At 34.5% G+C, this 16,694-nt stretch overlaps 1 protein-coding gene across 2 annotated transcripts in view; it reads left to right on the plus strand.

The window, feature by feature from the left end:
• Oatp26F (Organic anion transporting polypeptide 26F) overlaps window positions 1-16,694 on the plus strand; it is a 66,003-nt gene that overhangs the window by 28,167 nt on the left and 21,142 nt on the right. For both annotated transcript variants that reach the window (XM_088257989.1, XM_088257990.1), the window contains 2 exons: window positions 5,858-6,165; window positions 10,043-10,220. In XM_088257989.1, coding sequence (XP_088114115.1) covers window positions 5,858-6,165; window positions 10,043-10,220 — 486 coding nt within the window. The remainder of the gene's footprint in view (window positions 1-5,857; window positions 6,166-10,042; window positions 10,221-16,694) is intronic.

The following is a 16,694-nucleotide window of genomic DNA, read 5'->3' on the forward strand; positions in this document are numbered from 1 at the left end:
ATTGTTTTTAAAAGTATGACAATGTATCTATTTTGTTTTTTGTGGTACTGATATCGGTAATCAAATTCCACAATACCTACAATTACTGCCAGTTTTTGAAAATTATTTCCGAATTAAATTCCTTTTTATTCTCAAATATCTTACAATTCTGTTTATTATCGGTTTATTCATTTAGAAAATTTATAATTTTCGTTTAAACTCGTATAATAATTGTTTTTAAGAGTATGACAATGTATCTATTTTGTTTTTTGTGGTACTGATATCGGTAATCAAATTCCACAATACCTACAATTACTGCCAGTTTTTGAAAATTATTTCCGAATTAAATTCCTTTTTTTTCCCGTTCTGGAGGTCCCGGGTTCGATTCCCAAGGGGGGTAAAATAAATATAAGTGATTTTTTCACTGTCATATTTATTCAATATTACCCTGGACTTGTACCTGAAGCGGAGGGCTGATCACCTTTCCTTCATGTGTAAACGATCAAGATAACACTGCGTTTATATGATGCAGTGCCCTATGCACCATTAGGGTGCGGATAAGGGTTACTACTAAATTCCTTTTTATTCTCAAATATCCTACAATTCTGTTTATTATCGGTTTATTTATGTAGCAAATCTATAATTTTCTTTTAAACTCGTTTTTAAATTGATTTTAAAAGTATGATAATGTATCTATTTTGTTTTTTGTGGTACTCATATCGGTAATCGAATTCCACAGTCGCGAATACAGATTTTTTAGTTTTATTCATCAATCTGATAAGTAAAGCCAAAAATGCAAAATATGTTTTTATTTTTAATTATCTTTCTTAAATTATAGATTTGTATAGATATTTAACTACAATATAAATCTTGTTTAGTAAAAATATTAATTTTGTTTATTTAAATGCCAACTTACTCCACCACGATAAGTAGTAAAAAAATATTTTTGTATATGCACATATGAATGTTTGTATGTATATGTACGTTTGTATTTAAAAAAATATATACGAACAAAAAAAATCTAAAACATAATAAAAAATGGTAATTTTGCAGATTCCTAAATTTTATCGTAATATTGAATTAAATTATTACATAGACGATCTTTTTTAAATAAAAATTTACCCCTTAGTCACTTCTTTACATAAAAAACAATAATGTAACCACGAAAAATCATTTCCTTTAAGAAAAATGCTACTTAGCTGTTCTTATTTCTGCAAGAAAGAGGAATATTATATCTCCTAAATCACGATTCCTCCCTTTCTGGTATTGTAGTATGTAGCACACCCCCGCTGAGGCGCCATCTGTTGGCAACTGTTGCTATGTTATCTTATATTATGCTCCTCCCGGGCTTCATGTTTTCCCAGTAAAGCGCACACTTTGCAAAATCCTTTTTTGAGAGACAAAGAAAATTCATGTATAAAATAAAATATTAAATTCCGTATACAGTGGTGGCCAGAAATTTATGGATATCTTACCCCTTTGTATAGATTTGCATATTTAAACCATTTTTTTTTAGTTGTAAGTAGAAAACATCAGGCTATAAGTGTTATTGTACATAGATTTATTTGTGAACGTGATGGTATTTAAATGTTGTAATTATTTTGTTATTTACAATATACATGGATATACATATTTACGAGTATCTATCGAGTATATGTGTATTCGAAATATTTCGTACTACCGCTAAAATAAATTTGCGGTGACATATTGAACGAATACAAAAATGAAATCGTATCTACGTAGCTACCCCTCAAATTTTGTCAGACTGTCAAAACATTGTTTTCCCCTTCACTAAATTTGATATCTTTTCCGTTTATTGACAGTTGACAGTTAGATTTGAGTGGTATTTATAAATGGATTTTTCACAATTTTTTCGCTTAATAATATAGGTAGGTACCTATATACGTAGGGAAGTCTTTTGAGCATACCTTGAATCGGATTTCCGCACAGAGAATTATTCTCCCTACTTTCTTGTCATTTCAAAAATTGTTACTTTAAAAATGGTAATAGGTTAACACCTGCATACAGTGATAAAATGCAAACGATTTTTATTTTGCATCATCAAGTTTAATATTAAGGTTATGAAAAAATAGTTTATGTTGCGAAGCAGATATATCTTATGGATCGTTTGGCATATTTGTATTTTATTTAAGTGATCGGAATTCAGATAAAAATGATTATTCTTATATCCAAAATCAAAGGAAAAACAACGCAATATTAGATGTCTTTGAGAAATGGCTGTGAAAGCCTATGCTACGAATACCCTTAACAGCTAGACGCCTGCATTCTCTAAATATAATATAACTGCTCGTAGACAAACCCTCAACCAAATGGTCACCTCGTAAGAAGAGAAGAAGAAGAAGAAGAAGATAGTCCTTAGAACCTTGTGGTCGGCAGCGTAGAGGGAAGAAGAGGGCGAGGGAGATCGCATATCCGCTGCTCGGACCAGGTAAAATCTGCAATAGGCTGTTTAATCTTAGACCGAGGTACCTCTCTCTAATCTAATCTCGAGGTTCCGAGACAATTGGAAGAGTGTCATCTCAAGAATTTGTCATAGTGGCCACTAACCTTCCGTTGGTCCATCGTACCAACATAGAAGCAGACGAATACAAAAGTAGGGACTCTAAGAAATGCCTTTCAGGTTGCTTTTAAGCACGAGTACATTATTAAAGTTTCTTTTACCATTTTAACTAAAAAGAATTTCTATCTTCATAACTTTACCGCGCTTTCTCTGGTTAAATTACAAACAAAATCTGAGATAGAATGCTTAAAGTTTCTTAACCATGATGAATTTTGCTTTAATGTAATGTAGGAGCTATAAATCAAGAGATTTGCTTACATTTGCATGATGTTTCGCCATTCTCGCATATTACATATTTTATTTACAGGATTACTTTTAAGACGTGCATCTTGCTACGGGTGCCATTTCCAAAGATTGTGAAACTGTTATTATTAATTTTATTTCATATTTTTTTCTTAAAAAAATTACGTTGTTTTTTCATTTTATATTCAGTTCATTAGGTGAACCGCTTAGAAAGTTATGGATACGCAATTTACATTCAGTTGTCAGTATTACTGAATTGATATATGCTGAATTGATTGTTATAGTTGTATGGAGAGTTGATATAAAGCAAATCTACACAACGTTATTCATTTAAATATAGAATATAGTAAAATAATATTAATTTAAATTATTTTGGTTCTCGTATATAATTAATTTGAGCGCAGGTCTTACATTAACTTTGCCTTAAACTAACCTTAAACTTGACATTGCATAAATTTGATAGAGTATCCTATGCATCACTAGAAGCGGATAATAGTCAGCAGTAGTAATAGATATACATGTGTATAAATTGATCAATTCCTATACAATAAACAATGTTTTGAGTACATATAATATGTACGTTTGAATCTTTGTACACAAATTCTCAATTTATTTATGGAACAAAGATTTTGAGGTACTCGAACTAAGCAGTACTATGTAGGTATTAAAAAAACTGATTAAAAAAATATTTTTGGTTAGTACGTCAAATAATTCCAATGAATTTCGCATACATTAATAAATGTGTCAGATAAAATTCAACAGATGGCACTTTGTTTTCTCTCTCTCCCTACACACACAAACACACATTTTTTATTAAGAAATTAACACACTTCTATTTCTCTACATAATATTTTTTTTAATTAGGAAATTAACACACCTCTACAACTACCTTTGAGGGGTCGTATTCTTACGTATATTGTAGCAGAAACGTTAGCCAAAATTACAATACTTAACACCAAAGCAGCTACCTCTAAGTGACAATATCTCATGTACCTATTTAAACCTCCGCATATCCGGGTATAATGGAGGGTAGAGGGTAGAGACTTCTCGAGGAAATGAAAGAGACCAAGCCAAGGGGAGGAATATATTTCTTAGCGAGCCTTACTTCAACGCCCCCTCTGTGTATAGTATCTACCCCTCTTATCAACCCTATGCCGGCATTTTTGAAATGGCTACACATTTAGGTCAAAAGTAGCTTTTTAAATGGTTTTATATACCCGCTAAACTGACGTCTCCGTAAGAATTCTAGGATGAAAAATATTTTTCTGAATAAGCTAATATTAAAAAATAAGATTATCGTCTGAAGTGCCACGATAAACATATAAATAATCACTAAACACAATGATAAATATTATATACTTACACAACGCGTGGTACCTCCTTGTTCATATATAACATCTCTCTACGTTACATCTTCCTTCTCTCTCGTGTAACGAATTGTGCCTAATAAACTTGACGCCTCCGTGAAATATCGCTCTACATTCTCGTCCAATTATCGATTATCGAATCGCCTCCTAAGATGTTCCACTTCAATTATAGTTTTCAATGTGACGTCGAATCTTATTTTACCCTATTTACTTATCAAAAATTTACTGTCCATTTCCTCTAGATATTGACTATTTCGTCGAAACGTCACCGCCCCTCGTGTGCAGCGAACACTTTACGAGAATATTTGATTGCTTTTCACATTTTCTTCGATCCAGAGAAACTGCTTGTGACAGTTAATTATGTAACTAAACGAAGTTTCATTTCATTTCATAAAAGAAAATTGTGTCCATTCTCGGCTACTCAGCACGCAGACAGTTCATTCGTTGTTCAAAAGAATTTTTATCCAGAGATGAATGAATAAAAAGAAAATAAATGAATTCCTTTTTTTAAAAAAAAAGAATAACGAATGAACGTATTGAACAACCGAGAATGGACGCAATTTTGCACATCTTCAAGTATTAAAAAAATGTTACATTTCTGACATCTGAACACAGTACATCTTTGAGATTCGAAAGTTATTTTAGAATAACAAAATGCAACACCAAGCTATTCTAGCTAAATTACAATTTAAATATAAGTATTTAGTATATTAATAAACTCCCCACGTATTTAAAAATAAATATATGATTTTAAATTAATTTTAAAAATTTAATACCTAAAATACGAGTTTATGAGAAATTAAAGAAAAAAATAATTAAACTATACACAGAAAAAACTGTGTTATATCCTTAATTAAGTAAAATCAATAAACATCATAGAAATAACTGGTTAATTAATTGAATTGTAATATTTTTGTAACAATATTTAAAAAAATTATGTTTATATACATATACGTTATTTTTAAACATATTTTATTTCACAATGTTTGTGAAGGAAAGAAAATAAATATATTTTCAAACAATAATTCTTCAAAAACATTGAAAATGCTAAGTGACAACACTGTCATGAAGCACGATGTCCGCCATGAGCAATATCGATGAGAATTGAAATTTTTAACATTTATATTTTTATTTATATGGGTAGATAAAAACGGGCGTATTTGAATGCCACTTTGTGTAAAATTTTTGAATAACTCTTGAATAAAGATATTTGAGACTTTGAACAAATTTATTTTTTTACTAATGTAGATAAATCCTTCACAACACTTTGAGTGTGTCCAAATACTTGTTCACAAAATCTGGATTATCTCCAATTACAGGATTCGGACCTCACATACTAATAAAAGGGTTTCTACTCAATAAAAAGCTTCTTTTCATCTCACCAATAGATGTCTCTAGTAAAGTTCTAGTGATTCAAGAACAATGTTTCAAAATTGATTCATAAATATAGAACTTCCAAGAATTTGAGTAGTGTGGTTGTCAATAATGGGTAGAATTGGTAATGTTAAACCAGCCTATGACGGTCGTCAGCTCCGTAAATGCCCAGATTTCCATATTCTTCTTCATCTTTGATGAGATGTCAAAAAATAATTGATTAATCCTTAAATCGACTATTTGATATTTTGCTTGTGCCCTGTCTAGTCCCCCCAACGTTGGCGATCACTCTTTATCTGTCGTCGTTTCGCAGGGATGGTGGTGAACGGGTTCGTGAACGTGGTGATCACGACCATTGAGCGGCGCTTCGGGCTGCGCTCCTCGCAGACGGGCCTGGTGGCCGGCGGCTACGACATGGCCTCCTTCCTCTGCCTGGTGCCCGTGACGTACCTGGGCGGGCGGCGCGGCGCCAGCAAGCCGCGCTGGCTGGGCGTGGGCGCCGCCCTCATGGGGCTGGGCTCGCTACTCTTTGCACTGCCGCACTTCGCGGCGCCGCGCTACTCCGCGCCGGGGGACTCGGACGACGTCTGCCGGCGCGTCACCAACATCACCGGACTCAGGGTAGCTAACAAATCAATATTATCATTCTAAGTAGGTAGAGATCCCTCTCATGGAGAGGGAGAGGAAGATCCCCACACGATGGGCCGTTAAAATTAAGGCAGCAGCTGGCAACTCAGTGGTTGAAGCGCTACGTGCAGCGCAGTCAAGGGATAACTGGAGAAGAGTCATTGCTTCTGCAAGGGTCACAACCCTCAGCAATGAGGAATAAGACGGAGAAGAAGAAGAAGAAGTAGGCTTAATAATTATGAAAATAATGGTTAATGAACTTCCACGGAGTACTGATTTCATTTAAGAAATCAATATTCAAAATTTTAGGGCATAACCACTCAACGAGATTTTAGTCTACCGGATTTCTACCAACATTACTGAACTGAGGGTATTTAAACAAATCAATATACAAAATGCTGCTAATGTTATAGTATGACTAGTCGCCGAGATTTCGGTCTACCGATCTGACGAGACGTACCCGTCTCTTCGTCAGAGCAATTACTACACCAGCATGCAACAATCCTATACGTCACTACCATAGGACTATTCACACAACTACATAATACACACACACACACACATAAACCCAGTGTTATCTTGATCGTTTACACATGAAGGAAAGGTGATCAGCCCCCCGCTTCAGGACCAGTCCAGGGTAATATTGAATAAATATTACAGTGAAAAAAATCACTTATATTTATTTGACCCCCCTGGGAATCGAACCCGGGACCTCCAGAACGGTAGCCGAGCGTGCTGACCATTACACTACGGAGGCGAACAATATATATATATATATATATATATATATATATATATATATATATATATATATATATATATATATATTTATATATATATATATATATACCATATATATATATATATATATATATATATATATATATATATATCTATATATATATATATATATATATATATATATATATATATATATATATATATATATATATATATATATATACTATATATATACACCTCCGACTGACTTCGCCATTCCGGTCTATCATACGCCACCCTTTTCAGCTCCTCATACGTTGAACATCCCATATCCTCGTACCTCGCGGCGTGGGCGTCCTCTGGCGTTAGTACCCTCGATCATTCCCTCTTTTACCAGTTGCAGGAAACCCCTGTGAGGACTGACATGCACTATAGATTGTGATCTAAAGATTGTCCTGTGGGACAACATGCACTAAAGGTCGCCGAGGTCTGATGTGAATGTCAGACCTCAGCCGAGGTTTCTTTTGTTGAGGGAAACTTGGCATGATCATTGAAAGTGGTCAGATCAAGTGTCGGAATAATCGGCGGGTATGTATGGGGAGATGCATGAATGTTGAAAAAGCGAAGATTATTTCCAAAGACAGATTGGTGTCTCCTTTGATTCTCTCTGCCTACCCCTGTGGAGAAACAGCCTGAGGATTAGTCAGTTAATTAGTTTTTTTTTAAAAATATTCTACTATAACATATATAGTAGTAGCAGTGGCGTGCACAGAGTTTTTAATCAGGGTAAGCAGTAGGGTTTGGTAAGGATAAGGCATAGAAGGCACTGGTCGTGTTTCCATATGGAACGCGAGTAATCCTGGGTAGGCACTGCTTTTTTGCCCATATACAATGCACGTCTCTGAGTAGTAGTGTGTTGAAATGCGAGTATTTCCTCCTATATATGGTATGTTACATCCAGACTATCGTAATGGCATCGACCCTGTCAGCATATCGCTCCGCCTCCCTAAAACAATTTCCAAAAACTCCAATCGGAATTGCCATCTAAATTTATTTATCTTCCCTCCAATTCGTTTCGCTAACATCCAATGCATATTGGATGCATCCCCAGCGCGGTGGCGCTGCTTTCAAAGTGCATTTAATTGCGTTAAAAAACAATCTGCCACTCTAAATTTGGATTATCGAAAAGGCTCGAATCGCGATTAATTGTGCTGTCGATGGCAGAATAGAATTTTAATGATGTTGAGGTGCTATATATTCTAGATGTGGTATTATGTATGAATATATATCTCTCTTAATCATCAGAAGATTGCAGATAAATGAAAGGCGTACCTACTTAATCACAGATCACGGTTTATTATATGTATGTTATAAAATAAAAAGTTACCCTAAACTATTTTTTTGGAATAGTAAAAATCACTGAATGACTGGATCAAAAACGAAGATATAAAAAAGGAATGTAAGGCTGAACAAGGGATAATTGAAAAGATTAGGAAGAGTTCTTTAAGATAGTATGGACATATGGACCAAATGGATAACGAGGGAATGACTTAGAAAATGTGTGGCGAATGTGAGCGAGAGAATAGAACGTGCACGACCTAAAAAGACTTGGCACGATCAGATCAATCAGAACCCAAAATCTGGTGGAGTCAAAAGTCTGCGTAATCGGAGGACATGCATGACTAGATGTATGGATGTGTAGGAAACGAGGAGCGTATGTCAGGACAGAAGAGTGTGGTGTTCCATCCTCTCTGTCTACCCCTGCTAAGAAACGGCGTGGTGGTAGTAGTAGTAGTGGTCGCTGGTGGGTGTTTCGAGCGGCGATCGTGGAGGAAAAGAAAGATCTCCTATTTTGTTGGACTCTCTTGCGTTCCGCATGCAGGGCTAACAACCTGATAGGTTTAATAGTGTGTGCAATCTTGCCAATTTGTTTGTTTGTCCAGGTACTCGACTGAATGACGTGTCAACGCAATATTTTGCGGAAGATTCGGCCTTTTCCATAGTATTTCCGGGAGCTTTTGCGGAGATTGTGTCCTTCGTCACAGTCAGGGCGGTTAAGATGGTCGGTTTATCGTTCATTAAGGTGATGAGTTCCGTGGGAATATATGAGGGTACCGTAAAATTTATTGCTGCAATTAATTTTATCTCGCGGCAAGTAAAGGAGTGCGCTATTAAAGGGGGATTTCAATTTATACGTACTTACGAATGAAAATTTTAGGAACAAATGATGCGCATTATTTATTTTCACCAGACTTCAAAGTAAACATTAATATTATGTCATATGTAGTAAGCACACAATATTTTATATAATAAAACAATTACTTTTTAGTTTTTTCACTTTTATATAGTTTATATTATATTTCACTAGTTATAATTTAATACTATTCGATTGTTTGTTTTTTTAGATGGGAGTTGCATTTATTATTTACCTTGCTTATTATTTACAAGGTTTATAGATTATTACTGGATTTTTGTGTCTTCTAGCTAAAAAAATGTTTTATTTTAATCAGTATAGGGAACAGGAGGGATAATCTAGTATGGGCCAATCAAGAACTTTTCAGCATTTGCTCATTACTGGTAGTGAACCACTTAAAACTCCTCAGGAGAAGCCGGACTGTTGACTGTCGTCATCAGGACTTCCGTTCAACTAGAAGAGGGTTCGGCATTTTGTGTCCTAGCTTGGTTTGTGGTACCAATGTCCTTCACTATTTTTACCATGTATTCTGTTGTTTGCTAACTCCTTCTCTCTCTCTCTCTGTATAGTCTTCTTCTTCTTCTACCTGTTGTAGGCCTTGTTGCCTGTTTTTAAGATGGATTAACCTCCTGCGATGTTCATTTTCTGTTGTCAATCCATCTCTTTGGTGGTCTGCCCGGGAGTTGTGTACATTGGGGTTGGTCGTGCAGTGCAATGTAGGGGAGTCTGGATGGTTCCATTCTTCTCCATGCGCATACTCTGTCTCCTTCGTTGTCTTCCCCACCTAACGACATCTTCGATCTCGCATATTTCTCTTATCCTAGAGTTCCTTATTCTGTATTTTAGACTCTTGCCAGATACGCTCCTTAGAGCCTTAATTTCTGACACTCTTAGCGTGTTTAGTACTTTCTTATATTATGTACATTTCATATATGGGTTCGTTGATTTACTTCCTAGGCGGAGTGTTCTGGTGACAGCTCCGAAGGTGGGGTGGGCATGCTGGGATCTGTCCCCGTACTTCTGGTCTTCCTGGCAGCTCAGCTACTTCACGGTGCGGGAGCCTCTCCTCTCTTCACCCTGGGAGTGACCTACATAGACGAGAATGTCTCCAAGAAGATGTCATCGGTCTACCTGGGTAAGTGAGAAAACAGTTAACCAACATTATTTATTCCACCTATTCTTCTCATCATTTCGTTCTTGTGATTGAACTACAACATTTTTTTTCGTGATGGTTTGTCTCAAAATAGAGATCGTCATATTGTTCTCTCAAATTTACTTTATTAATTTTCCATACTACTTTTTGTAATTGATTGAAGTCGACTTGTAAAGCCTAGTTTAGGTGATTGGTCGGTAAGCATACGGTTTTGGAATGATTACCTGCTTATATTATATTTAATATTCAATAATTATACACCTGCTAATCCATTAACAGTTCTCTAACGTATTCTCACATTTGACTGAATTTCATGTTTATTTTTTGTTTTGTCTTTTTTTTTGTTTTTTACTATTGTTGTGCCTTAGTAAAATTATAAAACTTATTTTACTATTCATCTGATAAAAAAGCTATTATAAGTATACAAAAAAATATTTATAAAATGCTATACCTACATACTTATATGAGTATATTGAAGAAATATATATTGAAGCGTTGATAGGTGCCGTGGCATAGTTGGATAGACGCTCGATTGTAAAACTGGCGTCGCGGGTTCTACTCTAAATGGAGAGGCTTTGCGGGTTATTCCTTTAAAATAAAATATTTTTTTTACTATTGAATGACTGTTTAGCTTAGTGGATTAAACCGGCGACCGGATTTCAGAGGATACGGGTTAAAATCCTGGAGCAAAATAGTTCATTTTTTCCTATAACGAATTCATATTGTGATAGTGCATTTTCTATTTTCGTTTGTCAAATACATATTACAATATTTAAAGAGGGCTTCAAAAATGAAAAAAAAAAGTAAAAGTCGTGTCACTCAAGGGGCAGTTCAATTCCCTTTGGTTATCTCGGAACCATCAACACGTGGGTACCGTTTACAAACTTTATGGTGTTCTTTATACCTGTACTGTACATGGAGTGTCGAAAGAGCTCCCCCCTCCCCTTTTTCATGGAGCGAGTCGCATGACCAAATATTCTCCTACCACCCCTTGTACTAGGTACCTGAGAGTAGGGGATGCAAAAAACTGAAAACAGTTTTAAAAAAAAAGATTATTCATAATAATAAAAGTTAAAATTTCTTGAATGTTTTTTGCTGATGCTTTGTGGCACATTTTATAAACTTCGTAAAATAAAGCTCGAACCACTTTTATTTTTGGTACTTTCTTCCATCCGGTTTCGACAAGCGCCTTGTCATCTTCAGGGACGGATACAAGTACTAAAAATAAAATTGTATAAAACAAATAAGCATTTAAGTTTTATTTTATAAAATTTTATAATATTATAAAGTTTAAAAAAAAAATAAGGGATGCTCGTATACGAAACAAAATATGATTAAAAAATTATCAAAAGTATTACCTCTATTTTCACCCATTGGTGCTTAGAGCACCGCAATGGATCGACGCGATGATAACTTGATCCTCAATCATATGCTGACAGGGCAAACACCCAGACTTTCATATTCTTCTTCATCTATATTGAGATGTTAAAATGGGATTAAATTTGTTTAAAGCGTCTAATGTGAAACAAATTAAAAATTTCTAGATACACGAAAAAAACAATTAAATTTTAGTTCAACTTTTTAGAAAGAATAATCTATGTAAATTTGGCGTTTGTACAATAAACTTTTAGTTTAGGCAAATACCGGTAATAAAGTGCTTTTCGGTCTGTATTTAAAACGGTTTAACGTAAAGCTGTACTTTATGCCCTACTTGGTAGTACTTAGTACTCTAAGTAAGTACTTTATATTTATACTTTTCCAACTATGCCCAACAGATGCTTTACCCCCCTCTGCTCATATCCCTTCCTCCCACTTATTCCAACTGGATACCTGCCAGGGGTGGATTCTACATCCATTTTATAGAAAAAAAATTAAACCATATATTTTATTGTTTTTCCTACGATATTTTTTGTTGGTATTAAAAGTACTTTTATCGTGATAAAATTTTACAATGTTTTTAAATTTTTTAAAATTTTAAACGACTAATTTCAGTCATTTCCGCTGGTTGAAACATAAAAAATACAATTTAAATCATTTACCCCTTATAACGTTCCCTCCAAAAACGCGTGGGTATGTATGTATGTATATACATAAAAGAAGTATATTTGTTCACTTTTTTTAAATTTTAAAATAGCTGTACCCATTTTAAGCGTTTCTGTGGTGTCTCAGTCTGATTAAATGGAAATGAAAGAAAAACAAAGCGCTCATTAATAATATGTTTCATTTCACAATATGTATGAAGGAAGGAGAATATTCAAAATAGTTTAAACAAGAATTCAATAAAAACATTGAAAATGCTAACTAACAGCACTGTCAAGAAACACGCTGTCCGCCATTGAGGATATTTGAGATTTTTACAGACCAACTTTCTTATTTTTATGAATGTATTCGGCAGTCACTTTATGGTAACACGATATCTATCCATTTAAAAAAAATAAATTACCGAAACTTAAATTAAAAGTAGTTTGTGTTTTTACATTTATATTTTTACTTATGTAGATAAATCACTAAATAAGCAATTTTAACAAAAAAATAATTAAAAGCTTATTCAGTAACCTTATTACATACATGGAGAAAAATGCTCTGACCCTGCTTGGCATGATAGGGTTTTATTTCCGCCCAGTGATTCGGTAGTCTCCCGTGATGAATTCAATAAGGGAAATGCAATTTTAGACAACGTCATGACAACACCTAAATCAGGTGGAAGAAATCTGATTATCCGCTTTCCGTTCCGGCTGTTCGCTGTTCGACAATAATGAGTCCTGCCGGGGTATTACTTATTATATTATATTCCGGAGTTTCGCAACTGCTGTTTTCACGCGCGTAAGGGAGGGATGGCCGCCATTCAAATAATAAACGTAGTCATAAAGATTATTAATACTCACTCCAGAAGGACAGGTACAATATGAGGTGATAGTATTACAAATTTAGTGCTCTCTTGCCGCGAGTAATGAAAATTGCGACCGGTGAGTCGTAAAATAGATTTATTATTATCTAACGGTAACTCGCTCTTAAGAAGGTAGCTTAAGGGTACTTGTGAATATATTCACTAACGAAAACCACAAATATATCTACTATAAAAATATGTTTAACCCTAGATTAAAGGACATTCGTTAAATTTACGATGGACAATATTTTTCGTGATTTTTCGTTTCGACATCAGACTGAGGCCTTCAGTACCTTCCTATTTAGAGCGAAGTATAACTCTAAATAGGAAGGTACTGAAGGCCTTTAGTAAGTAAAGATTTCTAGTAAGAAATCAGTCAATATGAGTCGACGTGTATATGTCAATGAAAAAAACAGTTTTTTTTTGTCCTAGCCAAAAAACACGGATAACAACGACGTTTTGTAGACAGTGCGGATATTCAATCGATGGGAGGCACCGAGGCAAAACATTAAAAGAATATAGTGACAACTATCATGTTTCTTAAATTTTCGATAGATATTTATGTTCGTATTTTATATAAAGATCCCAAAAAACATGTTGCACTTTTAAGAAGTTTACAGTAAACGTTTTTGGAAAAACATAAGCTTTTCTTACCGTCGTAAATTTTACGATAGTTCCGTTTTAACGTATGTATCTAATGAAACCATTTTTTATAACTTAACACCTTAAGATCATTAAATTTAATGAGACTTGTGGGTATTTTGCCAAAAAAACCTATATGATATATTATAGAAAAAAATCTGTTATTACTTATTATTATTGATAGGCAGGTAGGCATCTTAACAGTACATATTTTTTATTCAACGAATATTTTTATCTAATGACAAGACTGTCGGAAGTATATCTAAGGGCGGGGGTGAACTTAATTTAGTCTGCAAAAATAGCGGTGTGTGATTGTGCACATTCTTTAGCGTCATCCGAGTAATGAGTTCATCTGGAGTCAGAGTTCTAATAAAACAGAATACAACTACTCCGCCTTGAAGTAGAGAGAAACATATTCTGGAATCTAATCTCTAGGGCTTACGACCTGGCCCAAACTTCTATGTATATGTATTACAATTCCAAATGACTTTATTTAACAAAAAACTCGTAGTTAGTATGTATATCTTTTAATATAACCTCTTTCTTCTTCTCTAAACCCTTATCCGCACCCAATGGTGCATAGGGCACTGCATCATATAAACGCAGTGTTATCTTGATCGTTAACACATAAAGGAAAGGTGATCAGCCGTCCGCTTCAGGTACCAGTCTAGGGTGATATTGAATAAATATTAGAGTGAAAAATCACTGATTTTCTCAATATTATTAATATTCAAAGCATTTACTTTGTGGTTAGTCATTTTCACTTATTTCTTTCTTTACAAAAATGTTAATAATATTAGTATATAACCACTCACCGTTAAATAATGGGCGTTAAATAATGGTTATAATGTAAAATAAAATAATAAAAAACAGTGAGTGTGTATAACCAATATACTAATATTATTAACATTTTTGTAAAAAAATAAATAAGTAAAAATAACTTATATTTATTTGACCCCCTCCCCTGCAAGTCAAACCCAGGACTTTCAGTAAGGTAGCCGAGCGTGCTGGGCATCACACTACGGTGACGGAATTAACCTCTTTTGTATACAAAAAGGTTCATTCTGCGTAATTTAAAAGTTTGTAGTGATATTCTGATCGGTACCCAATCGAGTTTTATTGCCGTTTTCATATTGGTTTAGCGCCGTTCTTTCTTAAAGCTGTGGCGTATCTTTCTCCCCTCGGAAGCCACTTGTTCCTCCCCCGAGATGCGGCTCTCCAGCTCTCCAGCTCTCCGACTACCGCACTACCCTATTAAGCCCATAAAAGGGCGCAAACAATGTTTCATCCCGACCGCGAATCGGCGCATGAATATATACAAGTGCACTAATGGAATATTTTAATTTAATCAAGCGAAGTTGAAAATCACCATAAACATAAAAGAAGGGCTTTTTTTACTACTACTTTTGTATTTTCAGAATATCTATTGTCCAATTTTTTGCTTTTTAACCGAAACGTAGTATGTTTTCGTATTTCTTCTTGAATGTTTTTCGCAGATGTGGCACATTTTGTAAACTTTAAAAAATTAAAAAACTTTGTTTTAACCACTTTTTTTTATTATAAGTACATTTTAACCTACCGGTTTCGACAAGAACCTTGTCATCGTCAGGGTTTATTAAATTATAAAACATTAAAAACATTAAAATACTAGAACGCTCGGCTACCGTACTGGGGGTCACGGGTTCGATTCCCAGGGGGGGTCAAATAAATATAAGTGATTTTTTCACTCTTATATTTATTCAATATTACCTTGGACTGGTACCGGAAGCGGAGGGCTGATCACCTTTCCTTCGTGTGTTAACGATCAAGATAACACTGCGTTTATATGATGCAGTGCCCTATGCACCATTAGAGTTTGAATGAATGAATGTAAATACTTTTAGTAAACTTTATTAAACTGCTACCGGAGATTGGTGTACACATCCAATTGAATTTACGGTGTTTAAAATAATGTCTTTACTAAACTCCAAATGGTTTCTGCTCGTAGCAATATTTAAAGAACCTGATGCGGCATAATGAGTTCCACTTATATGAATGGGCACGGAATTCTCGTGTAAACAATCCCAACAACTCATCCCCGAGCGCGGACAGAACTGTTTGTTCAGAGCCAAACACAACTTGTGGGAAAGGCTCAACGTTTAAGTGGTAAGGGATTATTATTCTCCGAATAAAATATATTAAGATCTTTTTTCTTCTCAAATCAATCAAAGCATATATCGCTCACTCCTTTCAACACCGTCATATTTCAAAATTCGTATATTTTCAGTTGTGCATGTTTTCGGAATGCCCAGAAAATATACTATATCCCAGCGAAAGCGGCATATTTTAAACTTAATATTTACCCGCTACAGGGCAGAGAGTGTTGTTTTGGCATTTTAAAGAAAAGGTATTGTATAATATATTTTTTTTAATATTCTAAATATTTTCCAAATGGAGAAAAAACATTCAGGTTTTACCTAAAAAGATCTGTTGCACAGTAAAAAGTTCAAAAAGGGGCTTGATATTTATTTTTAATACATTTCATTATATTTTTAACCTTTAAAAACGATCACCTGAATTTTTTTTTATATGTGACGTTGTTGAAAAAAGTGAGCGATATGCAAGTGGGTCCGTCCATTTTTAATATTTTGTTCCTTAACTTATAAGTAAAACCAAGGCCGTAGGCCTTGAAGTAAAACTATATGACGTATCAAGGGCGTACGCGTTTGTATAATCAGAACGTATTAAGTCGTACAAACATGTTCCGGGATAATGGAGTTTAATGAGTACTTTAATTAAATATAATATTAATAATAATTCTTCTTCTTCTTGTAACCCTTATTCGCACGGAATGGTGCATAGGGCACTGCATCGTATTAACGCAGTGTTATCTTGAACGTTATTTTACATGAACGGTAGGTGTTTACTCCTGCGCTTCAGGAACCAGT

This window comes from Brachycentrus maculatus, unplaced genomic scaffold, assembly GCF_059751285.1.
Source record: "Brachycentrus maculatus isolate JH-2025_06_01 unplaced genomic scaffold, ASM5975128v1 h1tg000089l, whole genome shotgun sequence".
Lineage (NCBI taxonomy): Eukaryota > Metazoa > Arthropoda > Insecta > Trichoptera > Brachycentridae > Brachycentrus > Brachycentrus maculatus.